Source organism: Lethenteron reissneri, chromosome 53 (assembly GCF_015708825.2).
Source record: "Lethenteron reissneri isolate LAM-NWPU_2019-01 chromosome 53, ASM1570882v1, whole genome shotgun sequence".
Lineage (NCBI taxonomy): Eukaryota > Metazoa > Chordata > Hyperoartia > Petromyzontiformes > Petromyzontidae > Lethenteron > Lethenteron reissneri.
In genome coordinates, this window is record NC_083831.1 from 1,925,399 (window position 1) to 1,942,341 (window position 16,943).

The following is a 16,943-nucleotide window of genomic DNA, read 5'->3' on the forward strand; positions in this document are numbered from 1 at the left end:
CATCAACAGCCGATTTGACATGATCCTTTTCGGCGGGACTCAACCGAAAGGGATTTTGGCGGATTGGCGCGCTGTCACCCGTGTCAATATGGTGTCGCAGCAATTTAGTACAACCAATATCAAATTTGTGTTGACTAAAAACGTCAGCAAATTCGCTCAGAAGAACTCGCAGCTGCGCGCGCTGCGAGTCGGACAGGTCCACTGAACCCGCGCAAAGCGCATCCAGCCATCCGTCATCACAGTCCGAATGCGGTCGCGACGGAGGATCGGTGGATACCTGACCCACGAGTGGTTCCTCATAGGGTACCGGCGTTGCGTGTGCAAGCACGGTCCCTTGAGGAACCACGGCCGTTCGCGATCCCACATTAAGGACTGCAATGAAGGGGTCCCCATCCCCTCTCACCATGGTCTGAGCCGCGAGCAAATCTGGTCCATTTACCCCGGCCCGAGATGGTCCCAACAAGACCCCCCGATCCGCAACCCCTTCATTAAACGGCCGACGCAACCTAAGAGGGACGAGCATCTGAGCCCCCGGAGGCACGCGCACAGTTTTTGTGACGAGCGCCTGCACGGTGGCAAACGCCCGACGCTCCGTGGTGGGGGAAGACAGAAATGTAACGCGTCGGCCCGATGGGAGCTCAATGCACCCTTGGTCAATAAGGATGCGGATGGGCATTTTGGCCAGAAAATCCGTCCCCAACAGGCACGGAACCGCGAGTGAGGAGGAAACCAAAACAGGCCCGGATAATTTAATGTCCCCAATGCAGATAGTGGCGCGGATTTGGCCAATAATGCCCAGAGAGCCCCCGTTAGCGGCATAGCACGGCACATCAACAGGGAGCAAGGGACGACTTTGAACGGGAAGGATGTTATAAATTAAATCAGATATAATGGTCGCCGATGCCCCTGTGTCAATTAAAATCCGCACCTCTACCCCATCAATGTGACCGACCACGACCGATGATCCCGCCGATGCAGCAACGACACGATGGGCGAGCTCCGACCACTGACCCGGTTGGAGCGCCCGCCGCATTACCGAACAATCGCGCGCGACGGATGGGGAATTTGGAGCCCTGTTTAGTTGGGCGCGTGAGTGTGTGTCGGATGTGTGCGTGGGCCAAACGTGTGAGGTGCCGCGACTCGCCGTATTTCTCTGCTGGAGCTTGGGAGGAGACGGCGTGGTGTCCTGACGAGGTGTCGCCCCGCGCTGACGGGGAGCCCGGCATCCTGACGCAACGTGGCCTTGCAGGCCACAGTTGTAGCAGCGTGTGAGCGCCCCCGATGTCCTGGGCTGCTCCTGGCGGCTCGGTCCATTCCGAGCCTGTGGTGCTGCCGCTCTCCATTCCCCTCGCCGCTCCACCCCGCAGACCTCCTCCGATGGGAGGGCGGTAGCCGCCATGGCATGGCTGGCCGCCCCCTTTGCCGCCTTTCGACGAAGGGACCGCAAGCCCCCGTGGATGTGGCGCGCGACCAGCAGGGACGACATCTCTGCGTCGTCTTGAGCCAGGACGTTGACGTCCAGCTCATCAGCGAGTAGCAGCAGCTTCTCAGCCACCATGGCATCCACTCCTTCCTCGTCCATCCTTGGGAAAGCAGCCTTCGCTAGAGCCAGGAGAGCAGTCCGGAAGGCCAGAGGTGATTCGTTGGTGCCCCGACGCCGATCGTGGAAAAGCTGCCTGCAGTCCGAAGGCGGCCCATAGACGGCTGACAGCAGCTGCAACACCAGGTGTAGGGTGGCGCGCTTTTCCCTCGGCGCCGAGGTGAGGGTAGCCAGGGCGTCGTTGTCCAGCATCGCTGGCAGCGCGCGTAGAGCCTCGGCGTCCGTCCAGTTCGCCATCTCCTGATGAGCGATGAACCGTCTCTTGAAGCCGCCCCAGTCTCCGTCTGCGCCTACGAATTCTTTCAGAGGCGGCAGACGCTGCTGCAAGGCGACGTCCGTGGCTGTAGATCGCTCTCCGTCGCTCCCCGCCGATGATACAGTGTGGGCGGGCTGTGCACATGGCATCGCCGGTCGCTCCGATGTTGACGCGCCGGCCGGTGTTGATGATGTCACGGCTTGTGCTTGGCGCTCAGCAGTCACGTGACGCGGGCCGGCCCCGCCGTCCGCTCGCACTGTAGAGATGGCGGGAAATGTAACCGCCAGCCGCGTCGGGGTGGCGGGAAACGTCGCCGCGCGCCGGCTGCTGTCGTCGACCCGCGCTGCCCCTCCAGCTCCCAGCCGCGTGATCTCCTCCAACGCAGCGGCGGCGGCGTAGAGCAGTTCCGCCAGGCGGGAGTGGGCCAGCCGGAGTCCTTCAGCCGACGCATCCCCCCCCTCTTGTCGTAGCGGCGCGGGCGTACTTGGCCCCGGCTGCTCCGATCCGACCCCGGCCATCTCTGGTGTTGAATCGGCCGCGGCGTCTTCCATCTCCGACTCCTTGGTACGTGTCGTCCCTCATGTGTCCATCGTTTGGACGTTTTACTTCTGACACCAGATGTAGTAAGTATATGGAGGCTTGACGACAGGATCGGAGGCACACTTATTTATTACACCAACACAGTTATTTACAGGTCACTGGGCTACAGGGATTTCTCGACAGCTAACCCCTCTAACCTATACCAATTCCTCCACTACGGGACTAGGGGAGGCTATCTGTCCCAGCTTGGTTAAGCTGGGATCCCGGCTCCCTGAGTCACCAGACCAGCTTCGTCTGGGCTCTCGGGGCCACACCACCGGCTTGCCCTGGTCGGCCCTTATAAGGACAGCGAGCCAGGGGAGCTCTGGGGCCTACACTAGCAGGTCTTCCGTCTTCTCTGGTTATAGCTGAGTCCCGACTCCCGAGCCTTTCGGCTCATCACCTTTTATAGGACTTGCCCCCAAGGGGGGGCCCGTGGGGGATACACATGCGGACGTCGGTGCGAGCGCCACCCTTGTGTACGGCCGTAAGCCCCGCCCCTTGTGTTTGTTGGCCATCCGTGGCCATGCATAATCACACCTCAACATTCGTAGACATGCGCAATTACACCTCTACACACACACAGCGCGTGCACACCCATATACACACACACACAATGCACTACATACACACAATGCACTATACACACACAGCACACATACATATACACACACACACAATGCAGAGCCAGTCAGCAGGCGGTGGAAAATGCGGGCACGACGCTGGGAACCTTGCAGCTCTTCCAGGTTGTCGAGCAAGCGAGGCTCAAACTGGATTTCCGATTTGCGCTCTTAACGAACACGGGACCTGGGTTTTGTTGGTGGGGGACTAGGGGCACGGGGTGTCCATTGGTGCTGCACATGTAGGTGTTGTAATGCACACGCGGTGGTTTTCTATGATTGCTTTATATTGAGTAAAAATTAAATAGCATAGTGAACAAAAAAAATTAACTGAAATGATGATAAACGGACAAAAAAAACCACAATGCACAATAAACACACGTAACGCACACTCTCTCACACGCTCACTCTCTCACACTCTTTCTCTCACTCTCTCACACTCTACAGAACAGGAGGAGAACATACAAATGCCACACAGTAAGGCGCCCGAGTCAGGAATCGAACCCAGGAACTTCTCGCCATGGTGCTGTGTGGGTGGGGGTTGTGCGTCTCACGCTCAGGGCTACCTGGGCTCCCTCAAACTCGTCGCTGTCGATCAGCCAGGTGCAAATCATGGTGCCCGTGCGACCTGCGCACACGCGTGCAAACGCGCACACGTGCGGACACACGCGGACACACACGTCGACGCACAGGCACACATGCAAACTCGTGCACACACGTGGATACACGCACACGCAGACACGCGCACACGCGGACACACACACACACGCGGACACATGCACACGGACACACAGGTCCCTTGGGTTCGTTGAGGAGTGTGCAAACCACCACACCACCGCTCCCCAAATATGCACAAAAAAACACCGCACTCGCACAGATAAGCAGACCCACAGCACAGATATGCAAAGACGAAAATCCCCCGTATAGCCTTTTAACAGGCTGTTGGGGCAAGTGCTGTTAGCGAGCACCTATGATGGTTGTCACGGCACACGAGGGGGTGGAGTGGCCAGCACCACGCCCGGCCACCTTTGTCTCCCTAGTGGCGATGCTCACACATCGCACCAGGTACTCATATGAGGCTGAGTCGACCTAGGGCAAGCCCAGGATCGGTTCAGATAATCGTCACTGTTGTTGGCCGTGAGCGGGAATCGAACTCTGGTAGTCTGGTTCCTAGTGCAGCACGCTAACCGCGACTACTCTACCGCTCCCATCACACACGCACGCACACACGCACGTACGCACGCACACGCACGCAACCTCCCACCCGCGAGTGAGCGAGCCCACGGGACGCGCGAGTGCTCGCACCTTTGCCCCCTTTGCAGTGGACGGCGATGATGTTCTTGGGATCTTGGGCCATCCAGTCCCGAACGCTGGCAGTGAACCTCACCATGTCCCTGCACGCTCACGCAGGGATAGGATCACCCGTGTAGGCCCACGCAGGCCGCTGGGGCAAGTGCTCGTGAGAGAGTAGCGGCTCAAGAAGGCTCGGCAAAGCGCACCGATGGAGCGATGGAGAGACGCGGCAGCGAGGAGTTTGGACCGCGCCGCGGGGACACTCACGCGAGTGACGGGACGTTGTGGTCGTCGATGAAGACGCGGTCCACGCGGTAGTGGAAGTACTTGGCGTCGTAGCCCTTCTCACCTGTGGGCGGTGGCAATGCTCGTTATCATCACCACCATCACCACCACGATAACCACATACCCATCAGCCAAAACCTCAACAGTGCACATCACGATTCGACCCAAATGAGTGCCGATCCCCATTCTGCTGTCACCATCCTAGACGCTCACCCAGATCTGGAGGAATGCTGCTGCTGGTGAACAGAATGGAACAAACCGCGGACGTGCATCTAAAACAGCTTGTTCGAGACACAAACATCATCACACATTCTCTGACGTCCCTCCTCCTCTTCTTCCTCCTCCCCAAAGACAACCAACGTGGCCATCAGCCGCATAAGAACATCAATGGGCCGATGCGCACATCATTGCGACGTATCATTGCGGTCGCATCACGCAGGCGATGCACTCGCTGTGTTGATCCGCGGGGGAGAGGGTTAGGTGTGGGTTGATGATGCTCTGCGTGTGGCTGTGTCCCCGGCCGCAGCCGAGTGACTTACTGCACAGGTTGTAGACTTTGTAGTGGTCCATGTGTTTTGAATTCAAGAACCGCTGCACTTCCTACGATGACACACACACACGTGAGAGAGAGAAACGCACGCACGGCGTAGCAGCATCGCATCCATCCACCATGACCACCGATTGTGACCGGCACCGATTTTACAACAACAACAACCCCCACCCCCCATCTCAAATTGCACAGGACCTGTCCCCCCCTCCCTAGCCCCCCCCCCTTCCTCTCTCTCTCTCATCTCTGCTGCTGGGGGAGCTCTTTGTCCCTTTGTGTTTTCAAAGAGCTCACGGCCCAATTGTTGACTCCTCATCCCCTCACGGCCGCCCCAACTGTTAGGGCCACTCTTTGGTTGCTTTAAATAAATAAAGTCGCATCCCTGTCAACCCCTTACCAGTGCCCTACCTTATTACAGACCAATTGAGACCTTATTGGTCACCACGCACCCCTTTAAATCTCAACGTTCATCCTACAAAGTCCCATCACAAGGGAGAAACACAAACAAATAGACAAAGAAAATCTAATTTTGCTCGTATTGAAACGGCTGTATGCCGTATGGCCCTGAAAACGCAATTTCCCTGTACAAGAATACGGGTAAACCATATGGGTTGACAGGCATGATAGTCGCTAAACCCATCATATGTCTGCCAGCCCAGCAACGAACATGACTCTCTGTTGTAACGCAATAATATTTTTTTCTAATTAACAGCAAATTTCGGGCCCATTTCGTCACGCTCAGGCTAGCGCTGCAGCACCATGCCCCCCCCAACCCTTCCCCGCAACGTCCAAAGCTGCAAACTAATAACGCGCAAAGAAGCCACGCACGCGCGCAGAAACCCCCAACGGTTACAGCGTCCCGCGAGCTCCACACACACAGGGAGAGAGCGAGAGAGCGAGAGAGAGAGAGTCGTAATCGGAATATTTATTTATACTGGAGAAATCCGATGAGCTCCAAAGCTCTTTTTCACAGATGTCCACGTGGGCCGGCTAAGAACGTTACAGCAACAAACAATACAAAAATATATCATAGTAGTGCAAAGTACAAGGGAAAAAAATTACCCAAACACATATAAATACAAAACTAAACAATTCCCATCCTATCAGGCAAGCAACTTATTTTTTCAGAAGCGTCCTGGCCACAAATGATAGCTCAACAAAGTGGCCCATCATTTGGACTTTTACAGCACCAAAATAATCTCAATGCGTGTTTCTAAATGTGGAGGGGAAAAAAACGGAGGACCCGGTGGAAAAGAATCCACGCGAGATGGGCAGAAGCGGGAGGGACACGCGGCGTGTGGGAGAAGGATTGAGGGTGAGAGAGGAATCACAGGTGAGAGAGGAATCACAGGTGAGAGAGGAATCACAGGTGAGAGAGGAATCACAGGTGGGAGAATGAATCGCAGGTGAGAGACGAAAAACAGCGAGTAGGGGGGCTTGAGCAAGATGCGTTGTGGCGTCGCGGTCCCAGGGACGGCCCCCACCCTGATTTATGCATCGTCCTTGAAACTGATTGGTCCACACCAGAGACAGCTTTCTTTGGAGCCTAGTCTCATATGGTGTTCGACCAGATGACGCCAAAAGGCGCACAGTTCAAAGACAACGCACTACCAGAGTAATGAGAGCTCGGGGTGAGCAGCTACATCATGGGATCTCCTTTGCCAGTACCAAAATATACTAATAGGGGTTTTCCACTTTTTTCTGGCAACAAAACTGACACCTTTTGCAAGGAATCATGCTTACATTAACCACAATACTTGCAGTCAAATGCAAACAAAAAACAATACTCTGATAATGTATGCATTGTCTTTGAAACTGATTGGTCCACACCAGAGACAGCTTTCTTTAGAGCCTCGTCTCAAACAGTGTTAGGCCAGAGGACATCGCCAAAAGGCGACCAGCACAAAGACAATGCCACAATCAGGACATTGAGGGCTCGGGGTTAGCAGCTACAGCAGCTACCTTTGCCAGTGTAAAAATATAAGAATAGAATAGTGGCATTGTCTTTGTGCTGTTCACATTTTGGCGTTCTCTGGTCTAACAATGTTTGAGACGAGGCTCTAAAGAAAGCTGTCTCTGGTGTGGACCAATCAGTTTCAAAGACAATGCATCATATACTGTCAGAGCATGTTTTGTGTTTGTATTTTCACCACAAGTATCTGTGGTTAATGCAGACATGATTCCTTGCAAAAGGTTTCATTTTGGTGCGTTAACATCTTAACACAACTGTTTTACTGCCAGAAAGGGGAAAACCTATTCTTATGCTATTTTGTGATTTGATATGAAACCCATTTTGGGGAGTGGGGGATAACCAAGAGGATCGATGACAATGGGCACGTCATCACGACACCTCGTCCTCCTCGCGCCGAGAGCACGCGAACATCTAAGCGCGTCCTTTATGATTCGAGTGTCGGTGTGCACCCAGAGCCGGGTGGTGCTGCTGCTGCTGGTGGCGGTGATGTCTGCTCACCTTGATGGGGTTGCGGTACATGGACTGGGTTCCAGAGGAGGGGAACGACATCGCGATCACACGCTCTGTGAAACGTTCGCCGTCACGCACACACACACACACGCAGAAGTCAACGATCCCTCCGCATTGCCATCACAGAGCGATGGGGCAAGCGCTCTTAGCGAGCAGCACCTACGAATGATGGCACAGAGCATCCCTGAGGAGTGAGTGGCCAGCACCACGCCCGGCCTCATTTAGTTTCCCCAGTGCTTACACACCGCACCAGGTCGTCATTTAGGGCTGGGTCGACCTAAGCGAGGCTCAGGACCAGTTCAGATATTCGCCACCGATGTTAACCCGTGGCTGTAAATTAGAATCGGACTATTGGGTTAATAGCGCAATGTGCAAACCACTGTACCACCACTGGCAGTGATGTCACCACAGCACCTATGCCAGGCTCGGTGCACTTGAAGGCCACTTGATATGTGGAAGATTCTCTGGCAGGAGGTTATGGGACAGACCCAGGTGTTATGGGTCGACTGGCAGATGCACCACCTGCGCCTTCCCACTGTGCGAACGTGCTGCGTTATAGCCGACCGGCACTCCGCTCACTAATCGATCACTCCTCCACCCTCCATTTTTATTGGAGGGCAACTTCCTCCAACTGCCCAGTAGCGTCCTTCACGAGCCTCCTCCACAGAGGCCGATCTTGACACCGCTGGTACCAGTCATCGGCAAGTCCACTCAGCTCCACAACCTTCTGTGCAACATTAATCCATCTTTTCTGTAGCCTGTGCAACACCCTTTTAGCCCCCCCTATTCTGCCAAACAGAAGCTGCTTGGGCATGCGGTGGCTGGGCAGCCAACGCAGCCTCGCCTGTTGCCGGAGGAGCTCGCAAACGGGGGACCGTGTCCAGATCGTTTTCACCAACGCACCTGTCACATAGGTGAGATCAAGGTCAAACCCATCCTTCCGGTACCGTCGCTTGTTTTGAGAAACCTGAGATGCGGACAGAAACGGAAACGTACCGTTTAAACAACTCGTTGGCGCGTGCGTGCGTCCATGTGTGTGCGCGTATTGTGTTGTGTTTGCATTCGTGATTCTGTTCATCTTTGTGTGTGTGGGGGGAGCGGCAGTGTAGTAGCGGTTAGCGTGCTGCACTACGAACCTGCTCACGGCCAACATCAGTGTCGATTATCTGAACGGGTCTTGGACCTCTCCGAGGTCGACTCAGTCTCAAATGAGTACCTGGTGCAGTGTGTAAACATCGCCACTGGGGAGACAAAGGTGGCTGGGCGTGGTGTTGGCCAAAACCCACCGCCTCGTATGCCATGCTGGCCCTCATAGGTGCTCGCTAACAGCACTTGTCTCAACAGTCTGTTGAGGCTACACGGGGAATCTTTGTCTGTGTGTAATAATGAGACCTCCTATCTCTGTATACAGGGACTCCTCTACTTACGAACGAGTTAGGTTCCAGTGGTCTGTTCATAAGTCGATTTGTCCCTAAATCCAACTTTACTTCTGTCGATTCCAAACATGTTGTACGGCGTGTACACTAAACACGGGGAATGGCTTTACAAGTTGAATCATCTGCAGATGTAGATGCCACTGGTTCTTCATGTTCTGCAGATGTAGATGTCACTGGTTCTTCATATTCCGCAGATGGAGATGCCACTGGTTCTTCATGTTCTGCAGATGTAGATGCCACTGGTTCTTCACGTTCTGCAGATGTAGATGCCACTGGTTCTTCACGTTCTGCAGATGTCGATGCCACTGGTTCTTCACGTTCTGCAAATGTAGATGCCACTGGTTATTCATGTTCTGTAGATGTAGATGCCACTGGTTCTTCACGTTCTGCAGATGCAACTGGTTCTTTACGTTCTGCAGATGTAGATGCCACTGGTTCTTCACGTACTGCAGATGTAGATGCCACTGGTTCTTCACGTTCTTCAGATGTAGATGCCACTGGTTCTGCAGATGTAGATGCCACTGGTTCTTCACGTTCTGCAGATGTAGATGCCACTGGTTCTTCACGTTCTGCAGATGTAGATACCACTGGTTCTTCACGTTCTTCAGATGTAGATACCACTGGTTCTTCAGGTTCTGCAGATGTAGATGCCACTGGTTCTTCACGTTCTGCAGATGTAGATGCCACTGGTTCTTGACGTTCTACAGATGTAGATGCCACCACCGCCATCTATTGCGCGGCGGTTGAACTTACGACTCTCGGTCCGAACAGGCAACTGGACATACGGACCAGGTTTGTTCGTATCTCTGAAAGGTCGTAAGTCGAATGTTCGTAAGTTGAGGAGCTCCTGTATATAAAGACATCTCGGATCCAAAAACTAAGTGGTGACGTCAATGACGTGGCCTCGCGCTGACACCGTCAAAGGCGGCGGCACTAACGTGGCATCGTCGCGACGTCCGCAGTTGGGGACATCCGAGGAAGGCATCCAAAAATCCAAGACAGATCCGAAGTGTGTGCTTTATGATAAATCCGAAACTGTAAACATCCGGAGCTGGTGGGCGAGTGCTCACCATCTGTCGAGATGCCTTCTCCAGGTGATGCCTCTGGGATACGAGGCGCCAGACACGAATGATCATAATCAAGCGCAGCACGCGCAGCACGCTCACCAGCCTGCAACAACAACCGCCATTCGCCACTAAGTGGCAGTCACGTCACCACGGCGCTTGTGCCAGGCCAAGTGCACTTTAAGGCCACGTGAAGTGTCGAACGACCGCTGGCAGGAGGTCATGGGACAGACCCAGGTGCCATGGATTAACTGACTGACCAGCCTGCACACACATCAACACACACACGTGCACAGAAGCGTGCACAGACGCAACAAAGACAAAGATCACTCGTATAGCCTTCATAGACTGTCGGGGCAAGTGCTGTTAGCGAGCACCTATGAAGGCCGGAACGGTACATGAAGGGGTGGGTGGCCAGCACCACGCCCGACCGCCTTTGTCTCGCCAGTGACGATGTTTACACACCGCACCAGGTACTAATTTGAGGCTGAGTCGACCTAGGATAGGCCCACCAGGAACGGTTCAAATATCCGCCACTGTTATTGGTCGTGAGCTGGAATCGCACTCGGGTCAACGGATTCGTAGTGCAGCTTGCTAACCACTGCGCCACCACTCCCCACACAGAAAACAAGAACAAAAATCATTGTCCACTAAGGAACAGTGATGTTACCGCAGCGCTCGTGCCAGGCTAGGTGCACTCAGGGGCTGGCATGTGAAGTGTGGAAGTCTCGCTGATAGGAGGTCATGCATGCGACATGAGCCACACGGATTGATGGGTGAGGTAGTGCAGTGATTAGCGCGCTGCGCTACAAGCCCGGCGACCCTATTCGGTCGCCCGCCCACCGCCAACATCAGCGAAGAATTTCTTAACCCGGTGCTGGACCTCCTCCTAGGTCGACTCAGCCTCAAATGAATACCTCGGGCCGGTGCGTAAAAAATAACCACTGTGGAGACAAAGGCGGCCGGGAGTGGCCCTAGCAACAACGCCCCCTCGTGCGCAGAGTTGGCCGGCCTTCACAGGTGCTCGCGAACAGCACTTCCCCCCGACGGGCAGTGCAGGCTACGCCGGCGGGGGTGGATCTTTACCGGGGTAGTAGAGCCGTCCCGGAGAGGTCGATGGACGTGTACACGATGGAGACGATGAGGGTGATCATGACGATGCCCGCATCGGCGATGTTCAGCCTCTCCCGGAAATACGACCTGAATCTGAAAATGGGCGGAACAATCGCCCCACTCGTTCACGTCCAAACAAAAAAATCGATGGCATAAAAAAACGAAGCACAGGAAAATAACAAACAACGTCACGTGAAGAAATTCACAAATTTCCTGCGGCATACGTTGGCTCGGACAAATGAACTTGAAAAAAAACGTTCGTAGTCAAATTCAACAGACAGAAACATCAAAACAGATTTAGGGTGATTATTGCACGAGTATGTAACCAGAGACTGTAGGGGCAAGTGTTGTTAAGTGAGCACTTACGAAGGCCGGCACGGCACACGAGGGGGTGGGTGGCCAGCACCACGTACTGCCGCCTTTGTCTCCCCAGTGGCGATGTTTCCACGCCGCACCAGGTACTCATTTGAGGTTGAATCGACCGAGCGGAATGGAACTCGGGTCGCCGGGTGCGTAGCGCGGCGTGCTGACCGCTGCTGCACTACCGCTACTGCACTACCGCTACTGCACTACCGCTCCCCCACGTAACCAGAGAGGGCCACGCATCTCATGTACGTTGGTGATGCGGTGTCCCACAAGTCGCCTTCATCGCCTCCCCTCCTTACACGCGCGTCTGAACACAATCGCATTGCGTAGCATCTTTAGAATGCGTCCAACTTAACTCTCGGTAAAGTCACGTAGGTATAAAATTAAATAAATTAAATCATAGTTTGATTTAAAGCTTTCGTGACTGCAGGGATTCATATTCGTGGTTCTTTCGGTAAAGTCACGTAGAAGGGAAATAATAAAATAATAAAAAGATATATTTGTATTATTATATTTGTATTCTTTTTTTATTTCCCTTCTACGTGACTTTACCGAAAAAACCAAGAATATAAATTAAATCATGATTTAATTTATTTGATTTTATACCTACGTGACTTTACTGAAAGAACCAAAGAGTATGGATCCCTGCAGTCACGAAAACTTCAAATCTAGATCCAACGTAACTCGTTAATGACTAACGTTACTATTATCGATTTTTTTTTAAGACAACGAGTTCGATGAGAAGGGCGAGGAAAGGCGACGGGCGGCGCTCACGAACCCCGAAACGAAGACGCGGAGGGCGACGTCGACGAAGAAGAAGACGGAGATGGCGAGCGAGGAGGCGGAGAGGGCACGGGAAGCCACGGCGGGTTTCGCGGGGGTCGAGAGGTCGGCCACGACCAGGGCCAGGTCCACAACGATCAGCAGCAAACTCAGGGCCCTGGCAAGCGGGCGGCACGGCGTCACGTGACGTAATGCCTCTCTCTGACCATTATAGAGGGGTTTTTTTTGGGTTAGATCGCGTCAATATAAATGTGTCGTTAAACCTGCCACCGCCCGACACAGCCAATTAGTAATGTTTGTCACGTAAAACAAAACTTGCCAATAATTAGTTACTAGTCCAGCACACACCCGGTGCGTGTTGGAGAGTAAACTACACAATTATATAAAACAATTCGAGCACTGTGTGACGTTTCCCCAGTAATTACAACAACAACCAGCCCTGGCATGTCCGGACCGAGCCAGCGTAGGGCCTTCTTCGCCGTGCGGACGGCTTGTTTTCCCACTGGCTGGTTGCCGAGCTGAGCCACGACCCCAATCACGATTTTCTGGCCTCGCACAAACTCTGAATCTGGCTGCTCAGGGGCAGCCAAGCAGGGCCAGGGGCGGGGCTAATGAAGTATGCGTGCGTCGGTCAGTATGCCGCGCGTGCACATTCATTCATTCGTTATTAAAAGTCATCACGTGCATAGCTTGAACTAACAAAAAGAACATTTATTAGCGCACTGGAGAATACATTCAAGAACGACGACAAAAAGAAGTCTTCGGAATCTGAGAGTAGGGCGACAGCGATGCCGGTGTGCGCCTGGGGGCAGTGAGAGCGGAGGGCGGCGTGAATTCCAGACGACCGGAGCTGCGGAGGACAGGGCAACGTTTTGCCGGGCGTCGTGTGCGCTGTCCAGTGCGATGACGTCACGGGACGTGGGGTCACGCGCGCTGGACAGTGCACATGACGTCACGGCTCCTGGAGGTTAAAAGGGATACCCCGTGACGTAAGCGGGGTCACCGTGGTAACGGGTAAAGTAAGAAGGGTGAAGAGGGAACCAGGGGTAGAGAGAGGGATCGAATAGTGAGTCTGGGGAGAAACCGGTGGTAGCCGTAGAGGTGCTTCTCTATCCGGTCGGTGGAGTCGGTAGAGTCCACGATCCAACACGAGAGAGACCGGAGCTAGCCAGCAGGGACCCGCACTCAGAGTAGGACCCCTAGCCCCTGGGAGTTGTGTACCCTGTGTGTTATTGTAACAGCTTTAATAAACCCTGGCGGAAGCCCTTACCTCCGTCTCCGAGTACGTCCGTCTGAACTACTCAACACATGCAACACAAGGGGGTGAATTCAGAAGCCATTCCGAGCTACATCGGAGGACCTCGGGCTCAGACGACGGGCGTCTTACACGTGTCTTGATATCGTTCATATCGAGGGCGCCGGGGTGGCGAGATGTTAACTACCTCGCCTGGTATGCAGGAGGATGTGGGTTCGATCCCGACACTGACACCTGTTGTATATTTTGAGTTTGTATGTCTCTTTCTCTCCCAGTGGTCGCGTGGATTTTTCTTCGGGTCCTCCGGTTTTCCCTTCACATTTAGAAACGTGCGTTCAGAGTATTTGGCTGCTATAAATGTCCACACGATAAGGTACTTGGTAGAGCTATCATTTGTGGCCAGGTCGCTTCTGAAAAAGAGCTGTATAGCTCAGTGGGCCTCACCTGGTAAAATAAAAAGTTTAGTTTAGTTCATGGCATGCAATGCCATCGGCATGGCTCGGTTCCTACAGGTTCAAGATGTTTTGCGTGAACCCGAACCGTGCAATCAGTGCGACTCCGCTGACGCTTACCTGAGCCACAGTGACATCACCACCGGCTCCATGGCGGCTCTGGCGCGACTGTGAACACAAAGGCATCGGTTAGACTCCCACGTCGTCATCGTCGTTCTTGCCGACATCAACACGCTACAACAGTCCAGCAGGCGAAAAGTGAACACAAAGACATTGGCAGTTCGTCAGCAGTCGAGCACCCAGCGAGACCCTCACTCGCCCGCTCCAATCCTTCAACGGCCAAATGAACCCCTCCCTATTATGTGGCCATCTCTCGAGCTCCTTCATCGCCGCTGCATCGCTGCACTGGTTGTGCTCTCAGGGTGCATGCGCGTGCGTGTGTGCGTGTGTGTGTGTTCCCCCTTCCTTCGACTGCCACTCCACCGCTGGGCCTTGTCCGTTGGCCCATCGTCACCGCGAGCGGCGTGAGCTGCCCGGGCCCGCTCACGTGCGTCTATCGGCCATCAAGGTGCCCAGTAAAGGAGTGTGCGGGCGCACGGGCGGGCTTGCGAGCGTGACATGTGAGTGCGGCGACAAGCGTGTGAGGCTTGAGTGCGCGGTTATCGTGCTGCGCTATGAACCCGGGGGGACCCCGAGTTCGGTTCCCGCTCACGGCCAACACCGCCGGTGACGAATACCTGAACCGGTCCTGGGCCTCTCCTGGGTCGACTCAAATGAGTACCTGGTGTGGCGTGTAAACATCGCCACTGGGGAGACAAAGGCGGTCGGGCGTGGTGCTGCTCACTCACCCCCTCGTGTACCGTTCCGGCCTTCATTGGTGCTTGCTAACAGCACTTGCCCCAACAGTCTGTTAAGGCTATACGGGGGATCTTTGTCTTTTTTTGGCGTGAGAGTGATAGTGAGGGACAGTGAGTGAGGATGGGATGTCTGAGTGAGTGAATGAGAGTTAATAAGTGCGAGTGAGAGCGAGTGAGAGCGAGCGAGTGAGAGCCAGCGAGGGCGAGCGAGCGAGAACGAGCGAGTGAGAGCTCACTCACCCGCTCGCCGTGTCCATCGAGAAGGCGTTTCCATTCTCGAGCGCCGTTTGGGCCCCCTTGGCCGCACCGTCGCAGAGCTCCACCTTGCTGCCATCGAACGACACCACGGGATCCATGGCCCCACACACTCCTACTCGCACACACACGCACGCACATCCACCGCAGCGAAAAGCCGTTGTTCGCCACCACGTCTCTTGTGCCAGGCTAGGTGCACCTTAAGGCCATCTCACGTGAAGTGTACAGAAGGCTCTCGCTGCTGGCAGGTCACGGGACAGGCCCAGGTGCCATGGAATGACTGGCAGATGCACCACCTGTGCCCCCCTCAGTGCCAAAATTGCAGAATTTTATCTGCCCGGTGGTTCGGCTCGTGAGCGTCGCTCCTCTGCCCTCCATTGTTGCTGGAGGGCGACTGCCTCCAACTGTCCAGCAGCGTCCTTCACGAGCCTCCTCCACAGAGGCCGATCTTGACACCGCTGGTATCGGTCATTGGCAAGTCCACTCAGCTCCACGTCCTCCTGTACCACATCAGCTCAATCTCTTCTCTAGCCCGTGCAGCGCTCGTTTGGACCCCTCGATCCGGCCAAAGAGAAGCTGCTTTGGTATACGGTGGCTGGAAAAGCGTGCTACCAATGCAGCCGCGCCTGCCAGAGGAGCTCACCGTTGATTATTGCAATGGGATTGAGGACAAATGGGAACTGTACGTCCAGATCTTTGAAGGATCTCGTACAATTCGGGCTGAACAAAAACCAGGATGGATTGTAGGCAAGCCAGCCTGAAGGCTTTAAACAATACAGCATGTAATTCACGGCTTTCCAGTCGCTAAGCACACACGTGGGTTATAACAAAGCAGCTAATCCATCAGATCAGGGAATACGAATTTAATTCAGCCCAAGTGTGTCAAACGCAGATTACGTGGCGTTGCGCGTCACTCGGATTCAGGTGACACAAATCACAATCAATGAATTATTGAGTGCACGCGAAGTGTGTCCAATGTGTGAAGGGCAGAGAGGCTGGCAGTGTGAAGAGAAACAAAGTCTTGAGTGAAATGGGTGCTAGACACCACGGTGGCGAGGCGTTAACTACAGGAGGTCGTGGGTTCGATCCAAAACCTGACGCCTGTATATTTGGAGTTTGCGTCTTTCTCTCCCCATGGTCGCGCGGATTTTTCTCCGGGTCCTACGGTTTTCCTATCCCTCAACATTTAGAAACATCACGCGTTCAGACTATTTGGCTGCTGCTGTACATTTCCACGTGGTGATAAGCCCACTGCGTTGAGCTATCATTTGTGGTGGCCAGGCCACTCCTGAAAAAGAGCTACATTCAGACGCTGTCTCCCCGGCAGACCTGGTCTTCACCTGAGGACGGCTGCTTGCGTTGTGGCCGAAACGTCGTGAGAATTATTTTTTTATTATTTTTATTATTTTTTTATTTCCCTTCTACGTGACTTTACCGAAAGAACCAAGAAGATGAATCCCTGCAGTCACGAAAGCTTTAAATCGAAATTTAAGAGCTACATAGCTCAGTGGGGCCTTACCTGTTAAAAATAAAAACATAGTTTATAGTTTTATAGTCTGGGGGATTTTCGATTTAAAGCTTTCGTGACTGCAGTGGCTTGGGCTGCTGCAGCTCCTTACTATTAAAACTGCTTCCCTTTATTACTGCTAACCCTACCTCCTCCCTTTGTTTCTGCTAATCCTACATAATGCACGGGCATA

General features: G+C 53.9%; 1 protein-coding gene across 1 annotated transcript in view; it reads right to left on the minus strand.

Moving 5' to 3' along the window:
- Nucleotides 1-16,943, minus strand: part of LOC133356289 (phosphatidylinositol 3,4,5-trisphosphate 3-phosphatase TPTE2-like) — a 41,159-nt gene that overhangs the window by 13,230 nt on the left and 10,986 nt on the right. Inside the window, exons 2-12 of the mRNA XM_061573724.1 lie at nucleotides 15,229-15,358; nucleotides 14,252-14,299; nucleotides 12,420-12,581; nucleotides 11,249-11,368; nucleotides 10,169-10,268; nucleotides 8,566-8,629; nucleotides 7,651-7,715; nucleotides 5,173-5,233; nucleotides 4,616-4,697; nucleotides 4,361-4,449; nucleotides 3,622-3,683 (exon numbers count right to left, since the gene is read on the minus strand). Of these exons, the coding sequence (XP_061429708.1) occupies nucleotides 3,622-3,683; nucleotides 4,361-4,449; nucleotides 4,616-4,697; nucleotides 5,173-5,233; nucleotides 7,651-7,715; nucleotides 8,566-8,629; nucleotides 10,169-10,268; nucleotides 11,249-11,368; nucleotides 12,420-12,581; nucleotides 14,252-14,299; nucleotides 15,229-15,344 (969 nt within the window). The 5' untranslated portion in view covers nucleotides 15,345-15,358. The remainder of the gene's footprint in view (nucleotides 1-3,621; nucleotides 3,684-4,360; nucleotides 4,450-4,615; nucleotides 4,698-5,172; nucleotides 5,234-7,650; nucleotides 7,716-8,565; nucleotides 8,630-10,168; nucleotides 10,269-11,248; nucleotides 11,369-12,419; nucleotides 12,582-14,251; nucleotides 14,300-15,228; nucleotides 15,359-16,943) is intronic.